The sequence below is a fragment of the Cynara cardunculus genome, assembly GCF_001531365.2.
Source record: "Cynara cardunculus var. scolymus isolate 2C chromosome LG 14, CcrdV1, whole genome shotgun sequence".
NCBI classification, from domain to species: Eukaryota; Viridiplantae; Streptophyta; class Magnoliopsida; order Asterales; family Asteraceae; genus Cynara; species Cynara cardunculus.
Window position 1 is genome coordinate 3,425,196 of NC_037541.1, and position 10,421 is coordinate 3,435,616.

At 30.5% G+C, this 10,421-nt stretch overlaps 1 protein-coding gene across 1 annotated transcript; it reads right to left on the minus strand.

The window, feature by feature from the left end:
- Window positions 1-300: 300 nt before the first annotated feature.
- On the minus strand, window positions 301-5,031 carry LOC112526774 (codeine O-demethylase-like). The gene is made up of 4 exons (XM_025137191.1): window positions 4,775-5,031; window positions 4,401-4,648; window positions 2,124-2,448; window positions 301-904 (listed from the first exon to the last, which is right to left on the minus strand). The coding sequence occupies exons 1-4, from the start codon at window positions 4,961-4,963 to the stop codon at window positions 635-637; spliced, it is 1,032 nt and encodes a 343-aa protein (XP_024992959.1). The 5' UTR covers window positions 4,964-5,031; the 3' UTR covers window positions 301-634.
- Between the last annotated feature and the right edge of the window lie 5,390 nt (window positions 5,032-10,421).

Consider the following 10,421-nt stretch of genomic DNA (forward strand, 5'->3'; position numbering starts at 1 on the left):
TACTGCTTGAAAGATTAAGAATAATGCTTTCTTATCCTTCTTCTTTGTTTCCCTTAACATGGTTGTTTGTTGTGCAGTTAAGGGTGTGGGATTTCCTGGTTCTCTTACTCCATCTTCTACAATTTCCCATAGATCTTGCGATTCAAATAGTACTTACATTTGAATACTCCAGTGAAAGTAATTCCTGCCATTTAACTTCAGTAATTGTGGATGTATTTGTAATCCACTTTCAAAACTTGAAGCTTTGAGACGTGGCTCTGATACCAATTTGTTGTAAATAGATGAAGATTCACAATATTATTATACACATAACATTGATACATTGAGAATACATATAAGATGCAACAACATCAATACATTGAGAATACATACATAATATAGAACGAACCATCACAACCTTTCAAGACACCCTTTCAAGGTTGATAGTTAAGCCCCCATAACGGTTAACTAATAACCATAATAAATAGCATATTAACTACCTATATAAGAGGTCTAGCTTATAATCCAATAATTTAGACCAATGGCAATATATAAACAGGATTCACATAAATACCATGTTGAACATATGTACGCATCGTTCAATTTTAAGTAATATATGTGATTAACATATATAATTATGAATTGGAACTTTTTATCAAGTTTCACAGGCTTCTTCATTTTCAATCTTCATTTTCTTGAGAAATGTCTTTCCATTGAGCTTGCCCGAAAAGAATTCCTTGAGGTACTGCTCCATTACGAGTGTTTTATACAATGGCGGGTTTCTTGTGTTCTTCAAGAGGCTCTTTGCAGGTCCAACGTCGGCTTGAAACTTTGGATTGAAGAACATGGCCAATGAAATCCTCTCTTTAGTTGCATGAACAGTCGCTCGATGCTCAATGCTGTTGTATGCACCATTGCTCATTATCTGCATACTCATTAAAGTAATTACTTTGAGTTTAAAACTACCAACCATAGGAACATATAAAATTTATTTGGTGTGTGTTGGTTCGACATTGCCAAAACATTATAAACTTTGATACAACATATATATATATATATATATATTATACATTATATGCATAAAAGACTTGAACTCCGACCTATGCATTATCGAGATTAAGTAATACAATTAGACAATTAAAACTCGATTACACCTTAACCAAGTCAAGGTTGTGTTGACGATTGTGATACAAAACAACAAAACACAAAAATCCAAGAAAAACAAATGATACAACAATGTCTTATTATCAAGCACGAGTACGCACAATTATAAAGATGAAAACAATAAGTTTTGGAAAATCTTGACACTGTTACGTATTGTCTGACTTTTCTCTAAAATCAAACACGGGAGTCCGTCTTCTAATTTTACAAACAGAATCTTTTGAATTAATTTTTGGCATAGCCGTACACAATAATAAATCCAGAATTCCTAGCTTTTAGCAATCAGATCGAATTGATATTCTTGGATGCTATACATGGTACAAATACCCCATTGGATTTTGGCTTAGGGGTCGTTTACTATAAGATTTTAGTCCACCAAAACGGTATCGTATGCAACAATTTACCCGGTAAGCGCTTACAATGGTAAGAGTCATCGCCCTCACTTACCGAGTAAGACTCTTGGTCATTGTCTCGCTCTTACCAGGTAAGATTTTTTATCCTTACTATATTCATCCGTTAAGATAAAATGTCTTGATGTTCATTTATCCAGGTAAGCGTTTGGTAAACAACCCTTATTCAAGTTCAATCCTCTTCTCTTTTGGGACGTCCCACCAGGTTGAACCATGTGGTAGGTACCAAATATATATTTCCATAATAAGTTTATAGTGGTTGAGTATGTAAACTGAACCACGTTGTATACCTTGACTATAAAATTCACAACACACGTTAATCAATATAGAACATTTAATCATATGTGTTTTGGGTCAAACATTTAACCTATTTGAGATGGACTCCTAACCATAAAGTAAGTAGTCGACCTGATTTCTAACATAAGGGAATCAAATGTATACCCACGTTGAAGACTTGCATCTAAAAATAACTTGTCGATTAGTCGATTTTGCACTTTTTATATATGCTTTTCAATTCATATTTTGGTGGGTTATCGTTTTCTTGAATATGAGGTGGTGAAGGAGAGACCTAACCTCAAGAACATCTCCGACGTTTACGACGAAAGCGTTTGGAAGGAAATTTACAGGAATCCATATGCCGTCTTTCTTAACTTGCAGACCTTCGATGTCGTTAACTTGAAGAAGAATGGTGATGCCGGCAGCATCAGAGTGAGGGGTAAGGCCGATAACTAGATCCGGTTTAGGGCATGGAGGATAGTAAGTCATCCTCACTGATTGCATTCCATCTTCGAAAACATCCGACATCTCTTGTTTGTCGATATCTACTGCTTGCCCGATTAAATGGAACAAAGTCATGGCAAGCCTTTGCAGCTCTTGCATATAATCCTCGAAGGTATCTCTATTGAAAGAATCGAAGATAGTTAAAGATACAAGGAAGCCAAAACAAACGCGGCTTTATAAGACGTTAAAAACATCTGAATGTCTTAATAGATTGTTTTATAGGACTTGCGTTTATATGGTCAAACAATTGTGTATCTTTATATATATATATATATATATATATATATATATATATGTCACAATTAGATATTAAGATGTATTTGGACATCCTAACCAATTTTTAGGACACTTCTAAAGTGTCTTATTAGTTTTTTGTTGAGAAAAGAGTCATATGAACAAAACACTTTGCTTTTGCCTTATAAGACATATTTTTTAATAATCTATACTATATTATAAAGCATTTGGTAAAAAAAATTTAAAAACCATTTTTTATGCATAACGTACTGTTTATTAATGCATATTACTTAAAACTCAAGATTATAAGTAAATTGTGCGTAAGTACAACTTATTAAAGCTCCATATCTTAATTTGTATAACTAACCGTAAATAAACATAATCAAATACATGACAAACATCTCATTTTAAATATAAAAAATCTGAAATACAATTAGGATAATGATTGAGTTCTAACGATACTTACTTATTATCTTTATAAAATTTATATTATTAAACAAAAAATAAATTATTTTATTATTAAATTTAAATTAAATTATAATAAAAAATAAACTAAAAAAATTACATAAAAACTGAGAACTTTTAAATAGTTGATTTGATATTTATATTGATAAATTTTTTTTTTTCAAAATTTTATGATATCTTCAAGTTTATATTTTATTTAAAAATAAAATCATTATTGCTTTCTGAAAAACACATAAAATCGTATTATGACATTGACGGAGACAAATAATAAAATAGAACATTAAACTCGAGATGTGTCTCACTACATTGCGCGAGTACTCTTCTAGTGTTGTATAAAGAGACTATGTTTTATTTTAAAATTATCCTCAATGTGTTAGAATGTCTAAAAAACGTTTCATCAACTTATTTAACAACGGTCATACGATTGTTTGATCCTATAAACTAAGTGGAGTTCATTAAGACACTAAAATATTATTCGACGTCCTGAAAAGTTGATTTTGTTGTAACAAAAATATACGGTAACAAACATATATATATATATATATATATATATAGAGGAGCGATCAAATGAAAACCACTCCAATTTGTAAAAACAGTAAAAACTACTTTCATTCGTCGATTTCATTGTTTAATCTTATGAAATTTTTTCATGAAATTGTTTAATCTTGTGAAATTGTTTCATATAATACTTTTTTTGATGAAGTTGTTTCATATATGGTTATGAAATTGTTTCATATACTACTTAATGAAACTGTTTCATGTATTTCTCTAAAATTAATGAAACTGTTTCATGTATTTCTCTAAAATTAATGAAACTGTTTCATGTATTTCTTTAAAATTAAAATAATGAAGATGATAATATTCATGATTAACATCATCCACAATAAAAATGATTAATCAACCTCTCATAATTACAAAAAAATGAACAAAATGAAAAATTATTATTAGTTGAATGAAGTTTGTACGGTTTGTACAAATTATGTGGTTTTTATTTGAACGGTACCCCATATATATATATATATATATATATATATATATATATATATATAGGGTTGGGTTCACGTGAGACCAAGAGTTTTTCGTGAGACCCATAAGACCAATTTATGTTCATTGATCAACTTTATAAGTTATTGATCTAATGGTTAAAAATTATCATTAAACTTTAAGCTTGAAGGGGTATTTTTGACCTATATATTTTTTCTTTCTTTAACCTATATATATAATCTAATCCAAGGATTGAGAATTGGTCTTACGGGTCTCACGAAAAACCTTTGGTCTCACATGATCCCAAGTCTATATATATATATATATAGAGAGAGAGAGAGAGAGAGAGGCTTTTTCACATATACAAACTTAGAGAGAGAGAGAGACCTTAGTAATGAAGGAAACTGGGGAAGTAAGTTGGATTTTCTTCTATGAAGAGGATTGGTGATCATATAAAAGCGATCAGCCCAATCAACCTTCTGATCTTGATCATGGAGTATCGTTTGACCATACCCTTCATATTCACCTTCCTTCAACTTGTATCTCAGCTTCTCTTCCTCCGGAATCTGGAAAAATTCCACCATCGCCTCTTTCATTTTCTCCACCAACAATTTGTCAACTCCATGATTCACCAACTGCAGTTGAATTCAACTTTCTGGTCATCTGCAATATATATAGATATATATACACACATATATATATATATATATATAGAGAGAGAGAGAGAGAGAGAGAACGTAAGTTTGAGCTACTTGATTAACCTGAAAGATTCCCCATTCATGGCAGACTGAGCGTAGTTTGTTGAGTTCATCCACAGCATCATCAGATCCTAGAACAATCTTGATCAAATCATTCATATCAATTACAGGAATAGAGGGCAAAGGCAAAGAGCCACTAGAGACAAAGGTGGGTTCACGTTGTTCCTGAACATAGCGGTGAGGAACCTCCATTTTAAGCTCTTTTGCAAGCTCTTTAAGGCTCTCATGGCACCGTGGCAATGGTTTCGAAGAAGAAGCCATTTCAAGATTAGGTTATTACTAACAAGTGTAGGAATTGATCTTGTCATCCGACAAATATTTATAATGCTGTATAGGTGTTTGGATGCGTACAAAAGACGACATAAAGATATTGTCGACGTCATTTAAATATTGCGTTAAATAGAAAAAGGGTAATGCACTGTTGCAAGAATTGACCAACACAAAACCACACGTGCTTTATATATATATAGTTGCATTTGCATATATGGGTTTGCTGGACTAAGCTAGAGTAACTAAACTAGTTAGATTTTCGGAGTTGCGTTATGATGTCACGAGTTTCACTCGTTTACACGACTCTTAGTTAAGTTTAAAACCCCATAAGATTAATGGAGGTACGGTTAAGCTCATCCAGATGGTTAAACTTAATAAGAAAGGTCAATTGTTGCTGTAAATGGAAAATGGTTGGCAGAACCCTATACAGTAGCTTAATTTGGCAGCTCTCTCACTGCCAGGTACTGGGTGTATTTGTAAAAAGAAGAAGACAACTCGAAACCAAACAAGATTGCTAAAAAGGGAATTGAAGAGGGGGGAGATAAGTCGGTTCATGATTAAAGGCATGCATGACCGGTTCATGCATGTAGAAGACAAATTAATGTATAAGTTTATTTACTTTTTCTTCTAAGTCTAGTCTTTACAATATTAATAGAAAAGTTGAAGTCTTTATAATATTAATAAAAAAAACTCAAAATAGTTTTTGAAAGCAAAGACATGTAGCTTTTATACCATAACATGCATGTACAATAAATTATTACTCAAATTGACCTATAACGTATTCATATGTGAATATCAACAAATTTAACTGCAATGGGATCATTGATTAAGAACGAGAAAGAAAATGCATTCTCCATAGATATTGTAGTTAGTACCACATTCATTTGTGAATATTAACTAATATAAAATCATTTACATTTATTCAATTAATATGCGGATAAACTTATATACTATACGAGTGTGAATATCAAATGTAAAATGATGTTCGAGTATCGTGTGGATATGAACGGCATCACGCACATGTATAATAAATAAATACTCAATTTTACTTGTAACATATTCACATGTGAATATCAACTATACTGTAACAAAATTATTAATTAAGGAATAACAAAAGTGGATTCACAATAAATATAGTAGTATCATATTTACATGTGAATATTAATATAAAGTCATTCACATTTTAGCCAAGATGCACATTAGTTTATATATTATTCACACGTAAATTACAAACAAAACAAGTAAATTATTGATGTGAGTGTATATAAAATTAAATAAAATGCTTGTTTTTATGATATAATTTATTTTTACATCAAAGATTTGATGAAATGTCACTTATTCCTAGAATCAAGGAGTTTTCTTGGTTGCTTTAATTCTAATTTTGGGAAATGTGTTAAAATGTTGTCTTAATTTTTCTTAATATTGATTACAATCGTTAAATGAAAACATAGATGTATAGATATGTGATAGTAAAGTGCAGTCAAAATTGGAGTCAAACAAATTATAACAATAAACGAGCATTTCATTGTCTTTAATCTAACATCCAAATTGTTATATATATATATATATATATATATATATATATATATATAGAATAAGTGTTAGGTGACAAAAAAAAACATGGCCCTTCACCTATGTGTCAACTACCTTCATCGATCTACATTCATCATCCTTCATCTTCACCTTTATTTTCACCTTTAGGGTTGTTCAATTGTTTTTCATTAAGCTCTGTATGGACTAAGTTGTTTGTTCAGATAAAGTTGCCTATATGAGTTAAAGTAAATTATTGTTCGGTTGTCATGCTAAATAGACTGTCTGAACAATAAAAATTACCATTTTACTCTTAGTTTTTTTTCATTAATCATAAGAACCACAACTCTAGTTTGTTGTGTTTTTGCTCAGGGAAATAAGGCTCTGTCAAGAGAGATCTGGGCTTCTTAGAGCAGAGGTACCAATTTCCTTTTTTATTATATATTCCGAAACTTCTACCGGAGGGGCTGAAGGATTGATGATGGAGATAATATACTCTTTACATATCCAAAAGACCTAATAGAAAAGAAGAAAGATGACACGAAGATGAAACAGACGACAAATTTTCAAAACCCTAAAATCAGAGTGAATTGAAATAAACATGGCATAAAGGACAAAATCATACATAAGCGGAAGCAAATTGAAATAAATATGAAGAAACAGACGCCCACATCAAAATCCAAGACCGAGAAACAGATCTAGGAGTAGAGATGGAGGAGTTAATCAAGTACATCAATCAATAAGTAGGCTTGAACTTTGAATCAACCAAAAAAGGAGTACATCGAGAAGCAGAGATAGAGAAGGACAATATGTGGAATCAAATGGCAAGAACGACAACGACTTTGAACTTCATATCAACCAAAAAATGGTAGATCTTAGGCTTGCTTAAGCTTCAAATCAGCTTAGAAAGGAGTTGATCGAGAACGGCGTGGTGGGTTCATATGGGAACAACATAGTGTGTGTTGGTTCGTATGGTAAGAACAACAATGATAGAAGAAGAGAGGATGGAATATGAGACGGAAGAGGGAGCAAGGTAGGGTTTTTGAGTCTCTGGTATGTTTTTTCTAATGTTCTCCATGTTTAATTTCACAAGGATAAAAAGTGAAAAAAAAACATTTGTTGTTGTATGGTGTGGACACATACTTCTTGTTGTATAGGGGCTCGCTCATTCAAGGGGAAACTGACTAGTTTGTGGTAACCGTGAGATCCAATCTCAACCACAAATCAATAGATAAATTAAGAAATTCATAATTTTTGTAATTTTGAATTAAAATTTTAATGCAAGGACATTTTAGGTATTTTCTCTCCACTCTCCATCCCCCGTCCTCCGGTCACCGTTCTCCGGTGATACCACTGTGATACCTAAAAACATTGACTTTGTTAAATAAAAGACACAGTGTGATACTCAAACACATATAAGATGCATTGTAATACCACTGATCGACCACACAAACGACCTCAGTATGATACCCAAGCACATGTAAGATGCATTGTGATACCATTGTGGTATCATCGGAGGCCGGAGGATGGAAGAGAGGAGAAAGGAGAGTTTTAAAATACCTAAAATGTCCTTGCATTAAAACTTTAATTCAAAATTAGCAAAATTATAAATTTCTTAATTTATCTATTGATTTGTGGTTGAATTGGACCTCACAGTTATCACAAACTAATTGGTTCACATTTGATTAGGCCCCTATATATATATATATGTATGTGTGTGTGTGTATGTGTGTAGGGTTGGGTTCACGTGAGTCGGGCCTTTTTCAAAAGACCATGTTTTTACGTTTGAAACTTCACAACAAAAAGGTGTGAAGATAAAAAAGAGTCGAACCTTCACCGCAAAAACACTGTGAATGTTATCTTCACAGCGTTTTGTTGTGAAGTTTCAAGTGTAAAAAAATGGTCTCACGAGAACAAGTTGGTCTCACGTGATCCCAAGTCTATATATGTATGTATGTATGTATGTGCGGGGACTTAATCATTTAAGAACTCCAAGTTTGTGAGATCTTGAAGAACTAATATTAGCCACAAAATAATTAATCCAACGATAATTAAATTTATACCTTAATAATTAAATAAAAGGTAAAATAGTAATTAATTAATTAGGTTACAACTTAGCAAATAATTAAGGACATTAATAAAACTTCACAACGGAGGTTCTTACAAAATCTCAACGAACCTCATTTTCCATATTTTTCTTTGTCACCTCAACAAAATAAAAACTTTAATAAAATTCCACGTGAAGGTTCTTACAAAAATCCTACTCTACATTTTTTTTCTTTATTGAATATAATTTTATTTATAGATTATTATATAAATTTAGTATATATACATATATATATATTGTAAAAATAATCAAATATAATTTATAAATTTTCACTTTTCTGTATTAATTTTATATATGTTATCAATATATTTAAAAAATTAACTAAAACATAAATATAATTTTATACTACCATTAAACAAAGTGCAACATTACACAAATATTAATCTTTATAAAGAGTAACAAAAAATAACCGATAGTAATATAAGTCACTTGTAATCTTGATTCAACCAAGTTGAAACAAAGTTGATGATAAACTTCATTTGAACGTATCTCATTATCAGTTTGAATATATTTGTATAATTTTTGGGTAGAAACTTGAAAAATTTATGTCAAATTATCTACCTCTTGGTATATTTGTATCATCTAAATACATAGACGATTGGTTATTCTTTAAGAATAGAAAAAATGTATTTTACAATTATTAATTTATGATTCATAAAATTATTTACTATATATATATATAAGTATTTAAAAAATAATCTAAATATGTTATTAAGACAACTAAAAATAAATTTATTAAAAAATGTTAACGAAAAATAAAATAAAAACTAATAAATATATTTTATATTTACCTTCAAAAAATATAAATATTTTATAATAATTAAAAAAATTATAATTTTTGTACTAATTTTAGCTTATATTCTTATAGATTTTTTAAAATAAAATAAAATGATTAAGACAGCAATAAAATAAAAAAAAAACATAGAAAGAAAATTAGATAAGAACCCTAGTTCTTGTTCAAGCACTTGGTTTCTTATAAGAACTTGGTGACTGAACAAGAACATTTGTCTTACAGTGTAGGTTCTTATAAAAACTACAACAAGAACTTCAATTATGGATGCTTAAATCAATTTCCTTAATTTTAGCTTATATATCATTTTATCTTAGTTTTTTAAATTTCAGAACCAATAATTCCTTCCATTTTACATATTTTCTTCTTTATAACAGTAAATCTTTCCAGTTATATTCACTATGTGTTCACCTTGTTAATATTTCAGATCCATCTCTTATCCAATAAGTGTCAAGTACTTTATTCATGATGTGCTCACCAATGTTTATAGTGCTTTTCATTAGGTATTCACAGTACTGTTCATATTGTGTGCGCAAGTAAGCTAATTTTCTTTTGCTTACTTTAGTTTTTATTCTACGATATTCATGTGTTTATTTGCATCCGTTTGTAAAGTATGTGCTCACCGATGTATATAATGGTGCTCACCTTGTGTGTATAAATAAACTAAGTCTTTAGTCTATGTTGTTAATGAGATGATAGAGGAGGGAGGGGATTTATAAAATACCCACATATAAATACCTTTTGTTTAAAGTTAAATACAAAATTACTAATTTCCTAATTTAACTCTTCATTTAAGATGATATGTGGTTTATTATTGAATCTCACGGATCTCACAAGGGGCGACAAAAAAATGATCCAACCTGCCAATCCAACCAAGAATTAATAGGTTGGGTTGAGATTTTCAACCCATTTAAATAAATGGGTCAACTCGCCCAATCCATTTAAATAAATGA

What these genes read in the sequence shown, in the direction of transcription:
- LOC112526774 (XM_025137191.1), bottom strand. Translation starts at nt 4,963, where the DNA reads ATGGAGGTTCCTCACCGCTATGTTCAGGAACAACGTGAACCCACCTTT. An exon ending in CAGTTTCCTTCATTACTAAG is followed by an intron (nt 2,449 to 4,400) that starts GTCTCTCTCTCT and finishes TTCTTTCAATAG; the next exon opens with AGATACCTTCGAGGATTATA. An exon ending in ACGTCGGAGATGTTCTTGAG is followed by an intron (nt 905 to 2,123) that starts GTTAGGTCTCTC and finishes ATGAGTATGCAG; the next exon opens with ATAATGAGCAATGGTGCATA.